This window comes from Aureobasidium pullulans, assembly GCF_000721785.1.
Source record: "Aureobasidium pullulans EXF-150 unplaced genomic scaffold scaffold_40, whole genome shotgun sequence".
NCBI classification, from domain to species: Eukaryota; Fungi; Ascomycota; class Dothideomycetes; order Dothideales; family Saccotheciaceae; genus Aureobasidium; species Aureobasidium pullulans.
The window spans coordinates 89,801-112,048 of record NW_021941060.1 but is presented as its reverse complement, the minus strand read 5'-3'; the positions used below and the strand labels follow the sequence as shown (position 1 = coordinate 112,048).

General features: G+C 49.9%; 5 protein-coding genes across 5 annotated transcripts; 2 read left to right on the top strand and 3 right to left on the bottom strand.

Annotated features, from left to right (window-relative positions):
- Positions 1-476: 476 nt before the first annotated feature.
- M438DRAFT_378627 (uncharacterized protein) lies at positions 477-1,046 on the bottom strand (the record flags this gene model as incomplete). The annotated part of the gene is made up of 1 exon (XM_029908837.1): positions 477-1,046. One exon carries the CDS (start codon positions 1,044-1,046, stop codon positions 477-479), a length of 570 nt encoding a protein of 189 aa, XP_029755045.1.
- Positions 1,047-1,531: 485 nt separating this feature from the next.
- M438DRAFT_284832 (UDP-Glycosyltransferase/glycogen phosphorylase) lies at positions 1,532-4,233 on the top strand (the record flags this gene model as incomplete). Its single annotated transcript, XM_029901482.1, has 6 exons — positions 1,532-2,238; positions 2,288-2,445; positions 2,495-2,864; positions 2,915-3,262; positions 3,318-3,470; positions 3,537-4,233. 6 exons carry the CDS (start codon positions 1,532-1,534, stop codon positions 4,231-4,233), a joined length of 2,433 nt encoding a protein of 810 aa, XP_029755044.1.
- Positions 4,234-5,110: 877 nt separating this feature from the next.
- On the bottom strand, positions 5,111-5,975 carry M438DRAFT_350148 (uncharacterized protein). The gene has a single exon (XM_029906559.1). The coding sequence runs from the start codon at positions 5,915-5,917 to the stop codon at positions 5,237-5,239; it is 681 nt and encodes a 226-aa protein (XP_029755043.1). The 5' UTR covers positions 5,918-5,975; the 3' UTR covers positions 5,111-5,236.
- Positions 5,976-10,832: 4,857 nt separating this feature from the next.
- Positions 10,833-13,974, bottom strand: M438DRAFT_329233 (uncharacterized protein). Its single transcript, XM_029903241.1, has 2 exons — positions 11,369-13,974; positions 10,833-11,295 (listed from the first exon to the last, which is right to left on the bottom strand). The coding sequence occupies exons 1-2, from the start codon at positions 13,505-13,507 to the stop codon at positions 11,152-11,154; spliced, it is 2,283 nt and encodes a 760-aa protein (XP_029755042.1). The 5' UTR covers positions 13,508-13,974; the 3' UTR covers positions 10,833-11,151.
- A 5,767-nt stretch (positions 13,975-19,741) lies between these two features.
- Positions 19,742-21,923, top strand: M438DRAFT_340301 (putative amino acid permease; the record flags this gene model as incomplete). Its single annotated transcript, XM_029904303.1, has 5 exons — positions 19,742-20,137; positions 20,188-20,283; positions 20,337-20,347; positions 20,634-21,616; positions 21,703-21,923. The coding sequence occupies 5 exons, from the start codon at positions 19,742-19,744 to the stop codon at positions 21,921-21,923; spliced, it is 1,707 nt and encodes a 568-aa protein (XP_029755041.1).
- Between the last annotated feature and the right edge of the window lie 325 nt (positions 21,924-22,248).

Sequence of the window (22,248 nt, the reverse complement as noted above, 5' to 3'; positions counted from 1 at the left end):
CAGTGAAACATAAAAACAGAAAGACAAAATCTGTCAGGCAGGTTTGGACAAGAAGGACAGCGACATCATCCTCACGAGCCGATGGAAACTTTCGGTGGCTTGGATGTATACGGGTACCATACGCAGACTAAGCGTATGGGCTGGGGTATACGGTACCATACGCGCTTCCCGAACATTTATTCCCACGACATGACGAATGTGGTTTTGAAGATCCTGCTCAACGGTTGTCTTTTGTGCCAATGAGACAGATAATTGTGCGATGGAAGAATTGTTATCTGGGAAACGAATGCAAGATGGATGGTGAATTGAACAAGTTGGACGACACTCAGCTGAACTCCGAAGCTTTAGACACGCAAAACAAACGTAATCACTTCAAACAAACGCTAGCATATCTCCTACCCTCTGACAACAAGATTTCAAACACTACAGCACCGCTGACATTATTCCCAGCCCTAAAAACCCAGTCTCCCAACAGATCAATTATCCTCCGACACTTTGCCCACCCCTCCAATCTCAACACCGTCCTCCTCATCCTCCCTATCAGTCCTCCTAGTGATCCTCCTAGCAGAACAACACCAACTGATCCCTTGAATCCAAGTGACCAACCACAATCCCATTCCTATCAATGCAAAAGCCACACCCGCCCTCATAGCTTGCACACTTTGCGTAATTCTCCTATCCGCATCTTCCACAGCACCCAAGTATGCAGTTCCAAATGTCCCCGATAAAGCTGCGTATAACACGCAAAGCACCAGATCCCAGAATATCCAGCCCAATCGCTTTACCGTGAGGAAACAGTGTAATACGCAAGTTACAGCAGAGAGTAAGGCGACCACGATAGCGAAAATCCAATTCGTGCGTCCTGGCGAGTTGATACCGGTAGAGGAAGGGAAGTAAGAGAGATCGGAACCATAGATGCCGAGAAGGATTATGGAGGTGATGAATTGGAGGGTGCGGAGGGTTGCGCGCGCGATTGTGCCGGTGAAGCCTGTGGAGTGCCAGTATTGCGATATGGCGGCGCGTTTGGGGTCGGGTGGTGATGGCATGGTTGGAGTGGGGTTTTGCTTCGTATCTTGCTCAATGCTGTAATGTGTTGTTGGTTGTGATGAATAAATGCGATGGAGCACGCTGCTCTAAATCTCCTGACTGCAGGCGAGGATGTGGCCGAATTGAAGAGGTAGGAAATGGGAGAGCAAGGCCTGTGCTTGGGGAGTTGAGGTAGTCATATAGGTCTCCAGATAACGTTTTGCCCAGGGCAAAGTTTCTATTTTGGCACTTGCGCTTGAGAGTTTCATGCCGGGAACAAGACCTGCGTCACCCCCCTTTGGCTTACCATTGAGACTAGCGCGCTGTTTGTTATAATACCTTGATACTTTCCTCAACATCTGTCGTCTTTTTTTGCACTTCGCGTCCAGCGCCTCTTATCAGAATGAAAACCACAAACTCGAATCACTCAATTTATCAGCACGATGATCCTCCGCCGGCGTACGAGTCAGTGGCTCCCAGTATACCGGATGCACTGGGAGTCGGCATGCGTGACGACGGTCGCATGGACGTAGATGTGGACGGATCTCTAGGTCGACGACTTACCAGACTGGTACAGAACCACGACCAAGATACAGCACCACTACACCAAGGCGTCCATTCATTACGAGAAACAACCCCTATACTCACCTGTCCGGCAAAACTCAACATTGTCATCCACGTCGTAGGCAGTCGAGGAGACGTGCAACCATTCGTCGCTCTGGGTTGTGAATTACAGCAACAACACGGCCATCGCGTACGCATAGCCACCCATGCGGTGTTTGAAGATTTCGTGCGTAAATCCGGGCTAGAATTCTATCCCATCGGCGGTGATCCGGCAGACCTCATGGCCTACATTGTCAAAAACCCAGGCCTCATCCCAAGCATCGCAAGTGTACGAGCAGGAGATATCGGCCGTAAGAGGAAGATGCTGGCGAAGATCCTGGAAGGATGTTGGAGCTCGTGTTACATGCGGGATGAGAAGACACAACGACCATTCGTTGCGGATGCGATTATTGCTAATCCACCAAGTTTCGGACATGTGCATTGCGCGCAGGCGATGGGAATACCTGTGCATGTCATGTTCACTATGCCATGGACGAGTACAAGGGCTTTCGCGCATCCATTGGCGAATCTGAAGTACTCTTCTGACACAAGTCCGCGAATAGCAAATTTGATGTCTTACGGAGTGGTTGAATGGATGACATGGCAAGGGTGAGTAATGTTTTTGACGCTGAGGCTGCATCTCCTGACATACGAGCAGCATTGGAGATCTTGTCAATAAATGGCGGAAGTCGCTTGATCTCGAGCCGGTGCCTAGCTCGGAAGGTCCTTTGTTGTTGGAGACGTTGGAAGTACCGCATACGTATTGTTGGTCGCCGGCATTAGTACCACGGCCAGCAGACTGGCCAAAACATATAGGTATGCGTCCATCTTCTACGAAATCGTTGCAACGACTGACCTTCCAAAGACGTCTGTGGCTTCTTCTTTCGAAACCCACCTTCGTATAAGCCTCCACCGGATTTGAGCGCCTTTCTTGAAGCCGGACCTCCACCTGTGTACATCGGGTTTGGTAGTATCGTGATAGAAGATCCTGAGGCTCTGACGGATACCATACTGGAAGCTGTTCGCATGACTGGACTTCGCGCGCTTGTTTCGCGTGGATGGAGTAAGTTAGGACAAGGTCGTGATTCGGATGATACAGTGTTTTATCTTTCCGACTGTCCACACGAGTGGCTGTTTGACCACGTCGCGGCAGTCGTCCATCATGGTGGCGCCGGCACCACAGCCTGCGGTCTGAGCAAAGGTGTCCCTTCCTTTCTGGTACCGTTCTTCGGAGAGTGAGTATGTTAAGAGAATCACACTATTACCCACACTGACTTTATGGTAGTCAACCATTTTGGGGGATCATGGTTGCAGCTTCAGGAGCAGGTCCAGGGCCTATACCATACCAGTCGCTGACTGCTCTTGGACTCGCTCGGGCCATCACGAAATGCCTCGCGCCTGAGACCAGACTAGCTGCAAAAGAGGTGGCAGACAAGATGAACACCGAATATGGTGTGAGGGCAGCCGTACAATCATTCCACGCTCAGCTTCCAATGGATATGAAATGCGATGTCTTGAAAAACGAGGCAGCCGCGTGGACGCTACAAGAAAGCAGCACTACCATCAAACTATCGAAGAGGGCAGTATCTGTACTGATGCGACAGACGATGTTCAAGCCGAACAAACTCTCGCAGTGAGTCCATGTGATTTGCCGAATCTGGACTGCTGATGCTGACTTCTGAATGCAGCTATCAATCGAAGCCGATCATCATTGATCCGAAGCGATGGGAGCCCGTCTCTGCTGTCGTATCGGCTTCCCTACACACCGCTGGTGCAATGGGTCGAGCCGCTGCTGGTGTCGTATCCGAACCTTATCAGGTCTACAAGTCAAACAAAGCCTTGTCCAGTCCAGTAGAAGCGGACCCCGGCTCAAGCAAAACAGAACGACGCGAACACGAACTGCTGAGCCCAACGGCCGCAACAGCCAAGAACAATCCAGAGAATTTGGAAAAAGCACCAATCGACTCACCACCTACTGCAAACTCGCCTGATCATGTGAGTATTGAACAACATCCAGGTCTGGCGGGGGCCACCGCAGATCAGGATGACTCGAAGAACAGGACAAAACAAGTTGTCAAAGCATCCGCCAGGAACGCTGGGAAACTCCTCTTCTCACCAGTCAAAGGCATCATCCTAGACATCCCCCTAGCAGCAGTAGAAGGCATGTGGAACCTGCCCCGCCTCCAAGGCGACACAGGCTACCAACACACCGCCGTAACCGACTGGAAGACCGGCGGCAGCGTAGCAGCGAAATCCTTCATCCACGGGATCCATGAAGGCATGACGGATATCTTCATCAAGACCTACGCGGGCAAGAAAAAAGAAGGTGCCAAAGGTGTTGCCAAAGGTTTGAGTATGGGATTTGTCAATTTGACTATGAAGACTGGGGCCGGCACGTTGGGACTGATTGCGTATCCGTGTCAGGGTGTTTATAAGAGTATTCATGCGGCTATGCATACGAGGGCGAGAAAGGCGATTGAGCAGGCGAAGCTGGAGGAGGGAGAGTGGTTGGTGGAGAATCAGCTGGATAATGGTGTTGAGGTCGAAGACATTGTGCGACGATTTCTGACTGTGACACCCGGAAAGGGCAAAGGAAAGGCGTAGAACATCAGGAATCAGTGGATCTCGAGGCTCACGCGCATCAACTGATAATGATGATGATGGTGTTCATAGCTGGGAGGTAGAAAAATGCGCTGCGCGTCAGCTTTGTCCTTGCTGCGCATTTCACATTCCAGACGCGTGCCCAACAAGCCGGGTAAATCATCGTTGCAAACGCTGGTCAAGACTTCTGACCAGAACGTCTTCAACCTCAAAGCCGCGCAACAATCGATTCCCGAATTGACAATAGGCATTGTCGTAAGCCTTGTCTCTCTCTCCCTAAGAATAGGGGAAGTACACAAGTCACATAAATCTCGATGCTCGTTCTATTGTTTCAGAACTCGAATTGTGACACGAACCCCTTGTCCAAGCTCTCCTGCTTCGTTTTCCGCCGTCCCGAAGAAGTACGAGGATGATGTCTGCGCAAAGTGTACGAGTACGTCAGGAGGTGGCCATTCAACAACGGGCGCCAAAACTCTTGAAACACGAGTACATCAATACATCAACAACCATCTAAGCTTCTCGTTTGACTCGTCGATTGAGAAGGGAAACAGTTATCGATTATCGATCTGGAAGGAAGGGAAAAGGAGATTTGTCAAAAAACCTCATCTGTCTCGTTGTAATCACAAGTTGGTGGTGGCTGCGTTGTTGCAGTGATTGCGGGATTGCGATGTTACGAATTACAGGTAGCAAAAAGGGGAAATGAGACAACCGCTGTTGTCGATCGCAACGCGCAACGATTTGAGGCTTTCAAAGTTCAGGGGCGATCAATACACATACGTAGTTACGATAAACAATACAATCACATGTGAAGACAATGCATGCATGGTTTGGAGAGATTGTTTGAAGGATGAATGAAAAAAGTTGAAATTGGTTTGTTCGAAAGAGTGATATCCAAGAAGAGAATGTAAAGGGTTATGTACATGAAGCTTTGAAAGAGAGGTCGTTTTGGTTGGTTGTTGTTTTTCGGACGAAGATCCAGTCGGTCGTGAAATTGTTTCTTTCGCATCTATGAGAAGACGGTCTTGATGAAGGTGTTGTCCTGGCCAACGAGGCAGCCACCGCTGGCAGCACCGGCATACATGCCAGACTCGGCACCCTTCTGGGAAGAGCAGTTCTCGAGGGTGTAACCGAACTCGCAAGAGTCGCCAGAGTCGCAGGTGAAGACGCACTGCTCCATGTCGGAGACACACTCGGCGCCAGAGATGGACATGTTGCGGCCGTTCATGTTGACGAGACGGGAGACATCGACGGTGGAGTATTGGCCGTTGTAGGTGAATTCACCCCAAGTGTTGCTGACTTGTCCGTTGACCATCTTGGTGTCCTCGTAGAGGGCGGCCCAGCCGCCAGAGGTACCAGTAGCAGTGGAAACGTTGACAGAGCTGCCGTTGGTGATTTCGTAGGTGATCAGGGGAGCCTGGACGTTGACCCAGGAGCCGACGGGGCCCCACATGACAAGGACGAGGTCCTCACCAGACTCGTTGCTGAACTCGGTAACGTAGTCACCGTCGTTGCCAATCCAGGAAGCGTGGCCAGCATCGGCGGACTTGGCGTTCTGACCAGTCAGGCAGCCGAGAGTCTGGAGGAGGGATCCGAGGAGACCGCGTTCTTGAACGACGGGCTTGGGGATGGCGGCAGCACTGCTGAGGGCCAGGTTGGCGAGGAGAACGGTGGGAAGGTTGAAGCGCATCTTGACGGCTGATATAACGATTGTGTGGTGAAAAAAGGGTTGTTGTTTAGATGTTTTTTCGTTTGATAGTGGTGGTAAGTGAATGTGGAGCCGCGATGGCGTCGACTGGAAAACAACCAAAGGAAGGAAAAAGAGAGTGACTTGATGAGAGGAAGAAGAGTGAGAGTGGGATGGGCTTACCGTTCTTTTATGAATCTGAGCCCTTCCACTGTGTATTGATCAGTGTTTAATCAGGCCGTTTCCGCCATGCAGGGCCCATCAATTCGTGGCCCCCCCTCCCAGTGGACGTAATCAAGCCGTTTCCCATCATTTGGCGCCTCGTCAATGCGCCAGACTGGAGACAGAGATCCATGCGTTGTGGAAGAGCTGTGCTTTGCATGCAGTTTGGCTTTCACTTTGGATTTGCGTGGACCGAGAGACCCAATTTTTCTTTTCCCCAGCCAATAGGAATTCTGAATCGAGTCCGAATATCCTGTCTCCTAAAGTTCGGAACATCGTTGCTTTACTGGCGACTGAACTCCAGTCTAGAACCCGCTAATTAGGAGCGAAAGGGGGAAAGCGTCGACGGTTGCTCTGCCGCGTACACTGCTCGTGGCTTTCATATTTTTCGGCTACTTTGACGGGAGTACCTGACGATAACCAGACTTTGAGATGGATAGTTTCGACTCGCGACGAGAGACCTCGGAGCGCTTCGAGTTCTGAACGTCGCGCGACGCTGGGATCTCTTCTTGCATCCGCGTCACCATCCTTGCCTGCTGCGGACAGGCCCACACGTTGAGTGACGTTACCCCGGTTGATTGGCCAATGCTACATATGGGCTGCCTGTCCGCGGCAAGGCTGCGTTGTGAATCGATGAGAATAGGTTGCGGTGCTGCGAACTCCGCGCCGACGGCGTCAACAAAGGGCATGGATGAAGATGCATGGATTATGCATTGATAGGCTGAGAATCTTCAGGTACGGCGCCGTAGATTTTCAGGAACCAACGATGTCGCAGATTACACTTTTGCCGGAGTCCAGGCACCAAAGTTTGTTTTCCGACTTCTCTCACACAGCTATCCACACCACCACTTCTGTGACCTTCTTCGTTCACTCCAAGCGCCCTGCATCGGACATTAATACAGGTAAAGAAACTGTTCTGTGTGAGTGGGGCGTTATGTCAATATTGAAGTGCCGACTACAATTTTCACCAGCAATGGAAGCAGCCGCGCGTTGTGAAATTTTGGCAGATTGTGACAGTCGTGTACCTTGTGTTTTTCGCTGAGGACAAAAGTTGTGGTGGGCTGAAGCCTGCAATATCTGCAAGGTCATCGCACACGGATCGACCGTCATGCAAGGCCCCAGCGCTTACATGCAGTCGCACCTTCCACACGTGGTTACAATGACAGTAGATCAACACATGGGGATGGAAGACATGGAAGTCGTGTGAGCGTGAGAAAGTTCAACACATTTCACCTTCTCGAATTTCCGTTGTCGAATCTCGAATCTCCAAACTAAATCTCCAAACTCTCGAACCCAATAGTCTGGCTACTCTGCTCGAAGGATCAATAGAGCGATTGAAAACTCCTTTGTGTCTCGGTTGTGCAATCGCTTTGTGTTTAACGGCGCAACAACGATTGACTAACAGCAAGTGCATCTTCAACAAGACTTTGGACAAATCAGACAAATCGTTCAGACTTTCTGACCACTGCAGGAATGCATCACACCCTTCGGACCGCGAGTGTAGCACTTCTTTTCCGCTGACATCCTGTAATACATTTGACTTTCGGATACCTACTCGTAGCGAAGCGGCTGCCTGCAAGGACGGGATGACTGAACAGCGTGGATCCCAGGATCCTCGATTCACATGCATATTCAGGCTCGGCAAGTGAGCACAGCAACCAGCACCAAGCAAAACGCACGCGACACTCAGAACATCTCGAGCATTTTCGGCATGCCACCCGCATCAACAAACTGTTTCTTTGCCAACGCCCACCCAAACCAAAAGATGGAGTGGACATCCTCCACTTTTTCTCACACTGGCAAGCACATACAAAACCGTTTTCTCTTGGTCTTTTCGTCTACTTTTTGAGGCTGTGTAGAAGAAGACACATGGACTCCCGGAGTTGCGCAACACATTGTCTGTCGTCCACATCCCGGAATTGACCCAACAAGTCGGTACAGCCGACGGCGGGACGGTGCCTGGGTATGCAACGTGGTGCGCAAAAATCCTTGGGACGCCAACAACAATGCACCATTGGACAGCGGTTTGCCATCTTCTAGAGTACTACCATCGCACCAAGGACTCATCCACTATCTGTCCTATCGATAGGTTGGAAGCCTCTTTTCCTTTGCTTTTCTACCAGAGCTGTGAAGAATTGCCTATTCTGTATTCTGGTTCTTGACTAGGGCTGCCCTGACTTAGACTTCTGTTGAAACCAAAATGTGGAAGAAGTTTATCTCTCGTACCACGATTCTTTTACCAGGTCGAGTCTGCAGGGTCAGCTATGCGCGAGAAGAGCTGAATGCGATGCATGAACGCAAGCACTAGGTCGACGGTCCGAAGGAAGACAGAAACTTTTGCAAGCAACAGCGCAGTAAGTTCACTGCATCGGGTAAGAAACCATTGAACAGGGTGGTGTTCGTCGTCGAACCAAATATTCAAGCGAAATCGAAGTACGTGGTACCCCGAGTACAAAAATCTTAAGTTGAGAAGAGACGACTGTTCCGACGAGGGTCCGGCGCCTGAAAAACGCCATCCGTGACCCAAAAGAAAAATCGAAAAAAGCCACCAAAAATTGAAAGAGTCAAGTAAAAGTCCGCCAATCCAAACCTTGACATGTCGGAATGTTGAGTGAGTCTCTTCAGCCTTCTTCAGCCGCGGTCCACCTTTCGACCTCAGGTACTTCTTGTCGGTACTGCTCACTCACACGGTCTTCGTCTTGGCTGGCTTGGTTGCTGCTGAACGTCTGCGCTGACTTTGACGAGCGCATGGAATGACTGCGGATTGGACTGCCTAGTACGACTTTCAATTCCGTCCTCTCATCCGGCTTCGAGGGCCGAGCAGCCAATGTATACTTCTTTGCGCTGGTGAGCGCGGATTGTCTGTGGTTGAGACGGAAGCGAGGTGTTTCACGTGTGTACCGCTTTCACTCTCAAGCGACACTGCATCAGCGCGAGAGCCGTCATGTCAAACGCCAATCCCTCTGGCAGTTCTCAGGCCATCGCTGACATCTTTGCGACGACTTGATGCTCTTCATGATGTGCTCCCATGTGTACTATTGCTCTCCCTCTCTTTCTGGTTGCCCAAGTCAACTCGCAGTTGATGTATTGGTCTCGTGGCGAGCTCTTGAGCCATCGGCCGAGATGGCGCGATCATTGACACGTTATGTGAAATGAGGTCGGCATCCAGTGCTTATAGTCATCCGGAGTTGCGAGAAACTCTCACAGCGGCGTTTTGTAGATGAGCACTTCAGTCTAGAAGACACAACTGCTTGATGTCGATATTGTGTGCTTCTTTCATCTCCTCGAGTGTGCACATTCTTCCCCGCATCAATGTTCACCTTGGCTCAAGCGGATCCCAATCGCATCGCATCATGATACTACTTCTGAGCTCTTATTACCTACTCCTTTCAATTACGCATCATTTCACATTCTCAGACCTTCTGTTATGTATACAGTCTTCCAGCTATGAAGTGGTTGATTGATGTGATCTCATCGGTCGGAGCTTCAGGGCGGGCTTGTTTCTGTGACAACGCATGGTCAAAGAACTTCCCGAGGCAGCGCCGAGAGGATGATTTCAACGATCAAACCGGAGTGACGAGGCAGACATGTGAAAGAGAGCAATGGTGATGGAGATGATGAGAGATGAAGCTGTGAGCTTACGAGAAGAGTACAGAGAGGGTGGTTAGTGATCTTGTGTGAGTTTAATACTTCCACGTCCTTCGTAATGGATGCTGCTTATTTACTCCTTCTTCTCTTCTTGCTTATCCTTCTGCTAGTCCTTCTCTTACAAGTCCTGTCTCCAGTCATTCTAGACCTGTCGCTCCTGCTCGCCCGCATCTTGAGAGTCATGAAGACTAGTGTCGGACCTCCTTGCATCAAGTTGGTTCTGTGGTGTAGTTGGTTATCACTTCTGTCTAACACACAGGCGGTCCCCGGTTCGAACCCGGGCGGAATCATTCCTTTTGCTGCTTGGCAGTCATACAAGCGTATACTTTTAAACATTTGTAACGCGGTATAAACGGGCATTACTTTCTCCAGTGGACTTTCTAGATGCGAGGTATAAGTTCATCTTCACAATGCCATTCTCACGTTTATAGATACTCAAACTCCTATCTTTTCTCCTCCTCGATGAGTCTACGAAATAGCTAGTCGTAAATCGCCGAAATAATATTGGAATTAGGAAAGTCGTGGTGAGAAAATCTTTACGATACTGCGTTTTTAGTTAAGCTTGTTGAACAAAGTAACCCTGTCCTTTTTCCAAGTCGCGATGATACGCTATTGGAATCAATATATATCCATCCGCCTGGATCAAGGGTACTTTAAGATCTTTATCTACCTGTTATTGGTCTTCTTCAACTTGCTCTTATCATATTCATGTATTTTGGCAATCTATTCGAGTCATTTGACATCTTGAGTGAGTTCCACCACAATTATGACCGTACTTTCAAAACAACATTTTCGAAAACACATTCTTGCCTATAGCGATCGAAGGAAGTAACAGAACGAAATTGTTCAGAGCCCATCATCTAGAACAGATATCAAAGATATAATAGCCAGAATATGAAGACGCAAGATTCCAAGGTCGACCCGCAATACCGTCGTTGTTGCAAAAAGGGCTTGTTAGGGGTACAACCCTGATCTCAGAACCTCCATCAACACGGAACAAAATTTGAAGTTTTATCTTTCAAGACGAAATTTCTCCCAATAGTAGAGTGTGGTAAAAGCCTTTCGATATGCCCAAGAGAAAAAACTGTACATTAGAATCGAAAAAACGAGGGTATGTGTAGCGGAAAAAAAGCCAACTCCTGAATACCGGGGCAGGTGCAGAACAATGCGTGCTGCGTTGTAGCAGCAGCGTTTGCGTATGCGTTGTGTCCGTCCAAAATCAACTCCCAGAGACCTCGAGATTGAGACTCTGTCCAAAAACCCATATGTTCATGATAATCCATTCGTTCCCCTCGTGACCACAGGCGCCTAAGATGTGCGTGTTATCCTCCATCTCTTCGTTCTTTCCCAAGCTCTTTATTTTCCCTTCATCGCAATGCAATGCCAGTGCCGTTTTTGGTCCAGCGGTATAGTGCGAGAACGGTGTGTCTGCGATATTGTGTTTCTTTCTGTGGTACGTAGCGGCCTCGTGCCTGTGTGACTGCGGATCGGAGTATTTGGCGGTAATTGCGCTGTTTGGGGAAACTCGTCAGTATTGGTGCATAAACAAGAGCGGGAGGTTCAGCAGGGCAGGGCAGGGCTTACCTGATATTCAGTGTCCAATGTCGACACACAAGCCTCGGTCGCTCGAATGATGACTTCACAGGCATTTATTATTTTCGGATCCGTTTCTGTCTGTAATCGATCTACGATGAGGAGGAGTGGTAGGCTGCCTTGCAAGAGTTGTATGCCGAGGAAGTAGGGAACGAAGCCGAGATCCGGATCGACGTCTAGGATGTGAGAGACGTTGTCGGCGGCTGCAATGGCGTTGGCGATGGTGGTCGTGAATGAAGGAGTGGCCATGAAAAGGTCGCGGTCGTCGAATAGAGACATGGGATCCCACTTGCCCGCCAACAAGACGCGGGACACCTGGATGACGAGGTTGGCGTACGCGACGACGGTTTTTGTGTGGTGGATGTCTTGGTAGTCCAATGCGGACGCCTGTTGCTCGAAACGAACCAGACTTTGTGCGTAATTGTCGAGTTGTAGCAGAACTTGCGATTGCACGCGTTGTCCGTCTGTGTAGAGCTTTCCAAGCGTGTGGTGGTTTTTGAGATGGTTGTAGTCGAGTATTGTACCGACAATTGTCATCAATGGCAAGAACCAGCCATAAATGTTGTGACCAGTGCATTCGAATGATGGGAATTGTGGGCGTTGTGTGAGGGATGAGAAGTTGCCGGACTGCCATGATGCCTCATCCAGGGGCAATAGGAGGTCCTCGCATTCGGCATCTAGCAAGGCATTTTGTCGGTTGTAGCAGAGCGCCAAATGGCGATCTTGAATATACAGCAACCACCAAGTTCTCCTCCGCTCTTCGAGAGTCTCTTGGTCAACTTCAGGTTGTGCGGTATCTGCAGCATCCATATACTGTGCGAGACCATTGTCAAAGTCGAACGAATTCAATCCAAGCCAAGGGTCGCTCTCAAACTCGATCATGCTCTGGTTGTTGGCTGTTGGTGACACGCCAGGGATGGAAGAACCTGAGATGGGCTCTTTGTTCAGGCCAAGCTCTCGCGCAAGAGCAAATGCAGCATGCCACCATCTCATACTCATAGCCTTCTCCTCACTCGCTGATGTGATGGCAGCGATGTGGATGTATGTGATGACATCGTCAAGCGTGCCAGAGCTTGATTCTTGAAGTTTTCGAGTCGGCCCATCAGTCAACTCATGAACACAGCCAATATCCGAATGCACCAAGGGGTGGAGCAAGCGAATCGTGACCAGTCGCAGTTTCCTGCAAACATTGGCACGCTTCGAGTGTGACCACGACAAAGTTTCCGGACCTCCTGTTTCGGCAGCTGCCCACAGCATGCTTGCGAGAAGTGCTGGACTGCAACTTCTTGGATTCTCCTTGCTCATGACTGATGCTTTGCGGAAGACAAAAGCGTGGATGTGGCGACATACGGGATGCATGAATGTGTTGAATTGACTGGTAAAGTAGAGTTCAAGCAGACTCGCAGCCTGGGCTTCTGTCAAGATGGAAGCGACATATGGTAGGAGAGGAACAAGCACAGGGTATTTGGATTGACCAGCACCTCCTGAATTTGTCTCTGAAGCCCCGTCGTCGGCACCAAAAACTGGCGCGGCCATTGATGCGTTGAAGGCAGCGGTGCCCAGATCAATTGAGTATCGGCTGTTCCACATGTTTGCGTTGCTATCCAAAGTCACGGTGGATGCATGGCGTTCTCCCATGCTCGGGCGGTGCATAAATGGTTGCATGCCATGATCTGTGCCGAAGGAGCTGTGTCGGGCGTATGCTGATGATTGTTGCGACTGCTCGGTTAGGGCCGAGTTGGCTGTGATGGCGACGGTGGCCGGGGGTGGGGGCTGCGTGTGTTGCGGTGGTTGCTGTGTCGGGGCAGGTACGGGCGGTGCGGGCGCGGCTTCCTGCTTGTGTCCATTCTGTCGCTCAAGCAAGGCGGAACGACTGGGCTTTCCCCGCTTGTAGACTGCTCTCTGATACTCGCAAATGTCATGCCCTGCACATCTCGAGCATGGCTGCTGTCCATCACACTTGACTCGTCGTTTGTTGCACAAGTCGCACGCGCGGGTGATGCGTCGCTTCTTGCTCCTTTCGGCTTCGTCGTCCAGTGGCCCGTCTCTCTTGCGATCCGGCGATGTCGAGTCCTCGCCGGGGCTGTGGCTCACTTCGTGCGTGTGTGTCGTGTCGGGCGGGGTCGTCATCTTGTATACTTCCTCGTGCGTGGGCCGGTTGATGAGAGGGTTAAATGGAAAAACACAGCATGCTTGATCCAAGGAAAAGGATTCACATTCACACTCTCTCTCCTTCCCCGGCCCCGCCCCGCAATGACCTGGTCTAACTTTCTGGACCGCCTCAAGCCCTCTCCCTCTACACGAGCTGCGGGGCAAAGACAAGCCACATGAGCTGTGCGTCCCTGCATTTGGAGATTGCTACCGAGGTTTAACTGGAATATCGTTGCTCAGATGACCGCAATACACCAACCAGGGACCTGAATCCAACTGTCGCATCTGTTTCATGGCGTTTCCACACGGCCTGGCCTTTGGTCACAGTCTTCTGCTTGATGGTCGCTTCGTCTTGGACGGGGATTTTCATGACCGACAGCATCCACGCGAACCGTCTTCTTCGGTCTCGGATGCGGCTTTACGAACTGCTCGGAGAGGTCCCGAATCCACCGCTCGCCTGTTGGAAGATGAATCTTTCGAGGATTCCACTCTCACACGTTCAAGCCCTAATCACGCCCTAGACAAATACATTGCCATCACGTAGTGACGCCTATTACTCCTCTATCAAGCAGATGGCGCATGATATCCTCAACATCGCCGACATGCCACCGACTCCATCATACCTGCTTTCCCACGGAGGCCCCGGAAGTGCCCCGCTTCGCATCCTTCTCCAGTTCGCGATCAAAGCAAAAGATCCATTCCATCAACTTTGCTGTTGAAGAATAATCTCTCCGCAAGTCGTGCCGACGTGGACGACAGACATGTTTGCGACAATGTATTTTTGTACAAGACAGATCTGCAAAAGACCCCGTTGGTAGTTTCGTGGATGCTTCGCTAATCTCTATTTTCCTTAACCTTGTGCTTCCTTCCCATTGTTATTCCAAACAAATCCCAAGAACCACAATCTCGTGCCTTGCAAAGCCATTTCCTTGGGACAAGCGACAGCGCTATACTCTTGCACTTCTCCAAGGCTAATCTAGTTATGGCAACTATTCCACCACATCCAGAACTTCTGACCGCCTTTCCTTGACACTCTTGGGACTTTGTCAAACTTCATAAAACTACGCCGGACACGCGAGGAAATGTGGCACTTGCACACCTCTCCACCCCGCTCCCCCTCTTCTGCCGCCTTCGGCTACACACCCGTTTCCCGTGCCACCGTGCGCTGCAAACCATTTGCAAACCATTTTCTCCCCTCCAAACGCACGGTCGTCCTCCAGACGGAAAAGGTAAAAAAGCGAGATTGGATTTTCAAACAGCGACTTCGCTTTTGCTTCCTCCAGTACTGCTTACGCTTACAGAGTATATAAACGAGCTGACGGGAGCAATCTTCATCAATTCACCACAATTGATCAGGTCTCGTGGTCTAGCGGTATGATACTCGCTTAGGGAGATGCAGCTTCATGCTGTTTCTTGAAAACTCTAAGCCAATTGCGAGTGGTCCCGGGTTCGATTCCCGGCGAGACCCCATCTTTTGCTTGTTCTAGCATCGTTTTTGGTAGTGGGAGTGTGAAAGAGGTGGTGAAGTTATAGGAAGTCTCGAGATTTCTTGATTTTTTGAAATTTCGAATTTTGAATAATTATCCTTAGCGGGTGGGTATATATGATTGTATATAGCAGGACAAACACGTATCCGGCGAGACCTCATCTTTTGCTTGTGATGGCATCGTTTTTGGTAGAGGGAGGAAGTATGGAAGTGGTGGTGGAGTTTTGGGATTTTCGAATTTGAAATTTCAAATTTGAATATCCTTGGCGGTTATGGGTAGGTACTTATAGCAGAACAAAGAACTTTATGGCGAGACCCTATCTTTTGCTTGTTATGGCATCGTTTTTGGTAAAGGGAGGAAGTATGGAAGTGGTGGTGGAGTTTTGGGATTTTTGTATTTTTCCAATTTTTGAAATTTGGCTATCCTTGGCGGGTGTAGGAAGGTGCTCATGGCAAGAGAAAGACCTTTGTTCCTGGCGAGACCCTATCTTTTGCTTGTCATAGCATCGTTTTTGGTGGAGGGAGTGTGAAAGAGGTGGTGAAGTTTTGGGAAATTTTGACAATTTAGGCAGGAGCACTTTTGGTTAGGAAAGAGTATTTTACACCTTCTCCTTTACAACGACTCCCGGCGAGACCCCATCTTTTGCTTGTTATGGCATTGTTTTTGGTAGGGGGAGAGTAGTGGTGAAGTTTTGGGATTTTTGAGACTTTGGAAAGTCGGATTTTGGATCGTTTGGCGGGTGTAGGTAAGTGCTTGCAGGAGAAAGACGTTTATTACTTGTAACGAGAGCATGTGTCTATGTCGAAGGAGTCCTAACTTTAGCTATGCAGAAAGAGGAGTGGGAGGAATATGAGCCTTTTGGAATTTTGAACTTTTGAAGTTTTCCTTGCAGCAAGCAAGGTATTTAATACCTACCTCTTCTTGCTATACTAATAATCCTTCGAGAAGTACGTCTCGCATGAGTATTCGATTGCCTGGACGCTGCTTGTCTATATTCTTGTCGACAACAATTACGCGACAGAAGGAGTCTGCGTATTTTAGATGCGAATATCGATGCTGCGACCGGTCACGAGGATATTGTTTTAGTCTATCATCGCTGGCTGAGCATATGCTGACTGGGATCTCAGGCTTGACGTCTTTGCATAGAAGCTAAGACGTGTACTCAATTGATGTGGTTGATACTCGCTGCGGCGACGTGGAGCTGGGTTTTGTTCGGGGATGACTTGGATGCTTCGAAGACTTTGCGGTACTCGAGGTAGATGGATGAAGATGGCTCCTGCCATGGAGCTAGGCAAGCTTTGAGCATTTGTGTCCGTAGTATTCTGAAGTTGAAAGTTGAGAACCGCCGAAACCGACGATTGGTAAAATGCCAGATGTGAGATGCAGTCTCATTCGACTCGGACATTTGGTGCTTTGTTAGTCGCGATTGATTGTGATCCAAGAGCAGCGATGAGTAGAAGGTCTGGTGTAGGTCTTGACACTTCATGGGGAACCTTTTGACATCCGGTTAGCGTAAGCGCAATTCCGGGGGAGTTTCAATGGCAGAAGTGGGGGAACTCACCAATCAAACATCTACCAGCGTGTCTTCTTGTCAATCAAGACACAGGTAGGAGCCAAGGGACAGGATAAAGACGTAACACACTCGCCAATCGGGACACTTACCGTCTGTCTTCCATGATCCGTAGCGTGTGATCAGCCAAGAAGTGATTTCTGGCCGTAGAAGTGATTGCGAGACATTGATGAATCTCACTATAAGAGGCAGATAACATTGGTCCGATGCATGTCCGGATACGCCCAGTGCAAATAAGCTCGAGGCAGTAGCTACATATCAAGGGAGTGGATATCCTACCCCTCAATTCGCGAACCTTGTGAAGCCCAGGTAGCTTGAGATATATTGAAACTCCTCATGGGCCGACGTTGTAGCGGCAGAATGCTAGTGCATGGAGACAGTATGATTAGGAACAGGCACCTGCCCTTCATGAGAGAGTCGAGTCTTAGTAACACCTCCCTGACGAAGGAGTGAGGGAGTCTGGAGAGCTGAGGTGCTACTGGGGTAGTTACAGCCACGAGCGCAAACGATTTCCCAATCCGGTCCTGTTACTCGGGAGGCCTTGAGGATTTCGACATAGATCCGAGTTCACAGCGAGAATTGATAACAGTCTTTGAGATGCTCGGCTTGAGTACACATGCGCTCGTGACGCCATTGCAGTAGCGTGCGCAACTCTTGTCCACGAAGCAGAGGTGCCACAACTCGTGATGTTTGCGATACGGAATCCAGGTTTCGTAGACAGCAGAGAATGCTAAGAATCCTGCTGAATCATGGCCCTGGTAGATTCCTGCATATCCGAGAATGCCGAAAGATTGAATGTAACCAGCCCCGGTATGATCATCATCGCTGAGACTTTGGACCAACAGAACCTTTCACATCCTCCGGCAGTAGTGGGATTGTTAATCTCTAGCTGAAAGTGGTATGGACAATACCGCCTGGATGAAAGCATCGTGTGGTCAAGCCGATAATAAAGCCTCGTTCGCTGAGGGTCAGATGTGCGCAACGTGTCTCCACACTCAGCGCTTGTGCTAGAATGTTCTTACCTCTGATGTCTTGCAGGTTGTATTAGCCTTCATGAGGAAGTGGAGCAGAACTCGTGTTCACTTGGTATTCCTGATTCGTGAACTTGTGGCTTCCGCCCGCGAATTCGCGGCATTCGGACATCCGATATTCTTAAGTCCTTCTGATGGTCGATTCAAGGCCAGCTGATACCAAGCACGCCCGTTTGATGAAGGATTGAAATGCATCGCAGAAGAGTATCCCAGCCCGGGGCGCCAGTTGCAAGACCACGCAGAGTCTCTTACCTTTCATTCGAGGTCTGTAAACATCGCGATGAAAGCTGATCCTGATATGCTCAGAACATCCGGACGAGTAGAAGAGGCCATCCTTTGACGCTCCGCTCTTCTGCAAACCTCACTTATAGACACGTGAGGACTTCCACATATCTTTCCAAGAAACACGAGCAGTGAGCGAAAAATTGATTTCCGAAACACTTGCAATGAAGCATGGATCCCGCAAGTAATGTACGTTCCAAAGATCAGTCGTCCGATGAGGCGGAGTTTCGCGGGCAGCGTATGGAGTGCTATGGTATCGCAGAGACGTCTCGGGAGCGGTCGAGTACGGACGAGCTGGTATGACAAGAAAGTACAGCGGATCTGGAAATGATTGGAGAAGAACAGAGTGATAAGAAAGCAGACATGAACAAAGCTGGCATCGACTGCTATGGAACTCGACTTGTCAGCTCTCTTATTACTCAGTGTACAAGTATTCATCCATCACGTAGATGGAGTGCGCGCAATGCGCCTGATGCTAGGGCGTGGATTGGTCATGTTGGTTGTTTGATGCCGTGTCGCTTCGAGTGCATCAACAATGTAGACATCGCTTGGGCGTGGCTTCGATGGTCTGCCGTTGGTCGCGTTTGGAAATTAGGAGATGAATGTTCCGTCAAATTTCTTGGTTTCGAAGCATCGCCTCTATTTTTCGACGTCAGAGTCGAGTCTTGAAGGCGAGGCGGTGTCTTGTTGTTTTGCAAAGAAGTGGGCTCCGAGCGCAAGAAGGACGACCCCGCGGCCGAGGATTTTCCTCTGCGCTTTCCAGAAAAAAACTTCGCAAATTCTCTCGAAATCTCGAACACGAATGTTGTTATTTTCACAATTTTCAATACCTCCATCTCATCAGATCAGTCATCCACCTTCGTACCACTGGCCAATTGGAACTGCTACGTCGGCCATCTCCGTGGGGAATAGTTCATCCATGTTAACGGCCTTCCGACAAGCTATCCCCGAACGGTTCGACGGCAGCCGCCGACGTCAAAGTGTTGGGCCAAGGCGGGCAGGCTAAGGCGTGCGAGTCTCTGGAGCCCCGCATCTTCTGCTCACGCGGAGGTACCCTGAGACCTTGCGTTGCTGGATGTTCTTGCCTCTTGCAGCGCTTGTTCTAACCTGGCCTTGATCCTGCGCAAGGCTGTGGTGAAGCCGCTGTTGTTGCTGCTGCATGAAGATGGTGATGATGTACGTGGAGAAGCCGTGCGGTAGTTGAAGCGCCTCCCCGTGATGTCGCAAATACTGAGATAAACGGTACGCCCTTCCGGGCTTAGCGGCCAAGTCGCATCCAAAGGGCGTGAAGGGAGCTCATTCAACCAAGCCGTGTCAGATCCACTTCTCTGCGGCAAATTGACGAATTTTGTTGGTCGAAGAGTCTTGCTGGGAAGGCGAAAAAGAATAGGTGTCAGAAGACTGGATTCTAATCGACATCTGTATGAGGTAAGGGTTTCCACTCCGCTATCATGCATACTGATAACAGCCAATTCCTCGGCGTAACATTTCGAATCCTTCATGCAAACTGCCATGATCTGCCATACAGAATTCTGGGTTTAGCAAGGTTCGGTAAAACAAACAACCCCAGGATGGCCACTAGGCTAGCGAACCAAGTATCCAGATCTGGGTTTGAGTGGGTTTCTTCGCCCCATCAAGTAGCGTTATTACGAGCGGGAATCCTTGCCATCAAGTGGCCAAGAACGCGCCTGGATCAAAAGAGGCCCTTTCAGTATTTTTCTTGACTGGTCATCAGAAGTATTTGTATCGTGTGCCCGCCCGGAATTTTTCTTGTTACACCCGCTGGCCTATTTTCTTGGACGACACTTTTTTTACTTTCTAGGTACCTACTTCATCGCCAGTCATGCCGTTCTGGGACAAGAACGAAAAAGTCGGCGACTCTGTCTCGCAGTCGCCATCAGACCCTTTCCACCGAGACTCAACTGAGCATGGAGAAGTTCACTCGCAATCAGACCATCTCCAACGCCGTCTAGGCAACAGACAGATTCAATTGATCGCAATTGGTGGTTCAATCGGAACAGCGCTGTTCGTGTCCATTGGTGGTGGTCTCGCCCGCGGTGGACCTGGCAGTCTGTTCGTCGCCTACTTCATCTACTCTTGTTTTCTCGGCCTGGTCAACAACTGTATCGCGGAAATGACGGTTCTTTACCCAGTCGAAGGTGGCTTCATTCGCCTCGCCGGCCACTTGGTCGACGAAGCGTTTGGCTTCATGGCTGGGTGGAACTTCTTCCTCTATGAAGTCCGTTGGAATTCTTCCCTGTGTATGAATGGTTCACTGACAGACTCCAGGCGTTATTGATTCCTTTCGAAATTACCGCTCTCACTACTGTCCTTGGATATTGGAGTGACAACATCCCGCCATGGAGCATCCCAATTGCTTGCATTGTGAGAGAGCACTGCGAACTGTGTTGTACTCTCTGAGCTGACATCTCGTCTAGGTCCTCTACGGGTAAGACTTCCTATGCGACAACCCCCTTGCGACTTTTCCTATCCTACGCGACTTTTTCTGCCGAGCGCCCTTTCCTTTCCTGGAGAAGTCCCTCGCACCCATTTTCTTTGCCTTGCACCTTTTTCCTTGCGCCCAAGAAAGACCGGTTTATCTTACCGCCCCTGCGACTATACAATCGTGACGGATTTCTTTGTGTCATACCCTTGCGACTTGCGCCCAAAGCAACTTTTTGCGCTCAACCCTGCCTGAGCGCCCGAATGTCCTGATTGCTGACATGTCATTCTAGTCTTCTCAATGTCCTCGCTGTCAAGGCTTATGGCGAAGCTGAATTCTGGCTCTCCGGCGGAAAGGTCATTCTGATTTTCTTGCTGTTCGCCTTTACCTTTGTTACTATGGTTGGTGGAAACCCTCAACACGACGCCTATGGATTCCGTAACTGGAACGATGGAGCATTTGCAATGTACAGAACCATGGGTACACTCGGTCGCTTCGAAGGTTTCTGCGCCGCCCTCTGGTCAGCCTCTTTCTGTGTCGTCGGCCCAGAGTATATCTCCATGGTGTCTGCTGAGGCCAAGCGTCCCCGTACCTACATCAAGACTGCGTTCAAGACTGTTTACTGGCGTTTCGGAATTTTCTTCATCGCTGGTGCTCTTTTCGCTGGTATCGTCGTTTCTCACACCGACCCTGAGCTCGTCGCTATTGTTTCTGGTACTGGAGAGGGTGGCGGTACCGCTGCCGCTTCGCCCTATGTCATTGCCATGAAGAACATGGGAATTGTCGGTCTTCCTCACTTCGTTAACGCCCTGCTGGTCACCTCAATTTTCAGTGCTGGTAACACTTACACCTACTGCGCTACCCGCAGTCTTCACGGTATGGCTGTCGAGGGCCGCGCTCCTGCTATTTTCCGCAAGTGCACGAAGGGCGGTGTCCCGATCTTCTGTTTCATCTTCGTCATGTGTTTCCCATGCTTGGCATTCCTCCAAGTCAGCAGCGGTTCCAACAAAGTTCTCACCTGGTTGGTCAACTTGATTACCGCTGGTGGTATTATCAATTACATCGTCATGACCACTACCTACATCTTCTTCTGGCGTGCTCTCAAGGCTCAGGGCGTCGACAGAAAGCTCTTGCCTTACTGTGGTTGGTTCCAACCTTGGTCCGCATACATTGGACTTGCCTGGATGATTATGATTGTCACCTGCTACGGCTATACCAGCTTCGCACCGTGGTCGGTCCAAAACTTCTTTATCTATTACACCATGATTCTGTTAGGTGAGTGCGCTGCGGAGGTGGTCGTCGTCGAGGAGACCGAGAAAAAACAAAAATCTGAAATTTCTAAATTACTAACAAAATTTCAGCGATTGTCACATTTACCTTCTGGAAGGTCTTTAAGAAGACCACCCTCAGGCGTCCTCACACCACCGATCTCGTCTGGGAGCGTCCCGCCATCGATGCCTACGAGGCCTCCTTCCTCGACCCTCCCAACAGCTTCTGGAACGAAATGCTGGGTCCCCTCAGAAAGAACAAGGGCAGCGATCGTCAAGGCAGCGATTCTGGCAACTACTCCGGTATGGAGTAGATGTCCACCGCGGATATTGCATTATATCATGACAGCCTCTGTGCTATGAACATATTCCTTGTATCAGCATAATGTAAAATGATGACAGGCCCAAAAGCTATTTTTTCCTCCAAAGATTTTTGATCGCGTCATTTCCCTGAATATCTCCACTCTGTCATCAGGTATCGTCTCAACTCTCTCTCTCAGCTTGCGGTGATGCACCCTGATGCATCCATCCAAATGCACAACGCTTTTGAAATGGGGTGCACCATCCACCGAGGACAAACAACTTTCGTCCAACTATCTCCCCCTCTCCTGCAAGGCTACTGACATGGCTGTCTGTCAA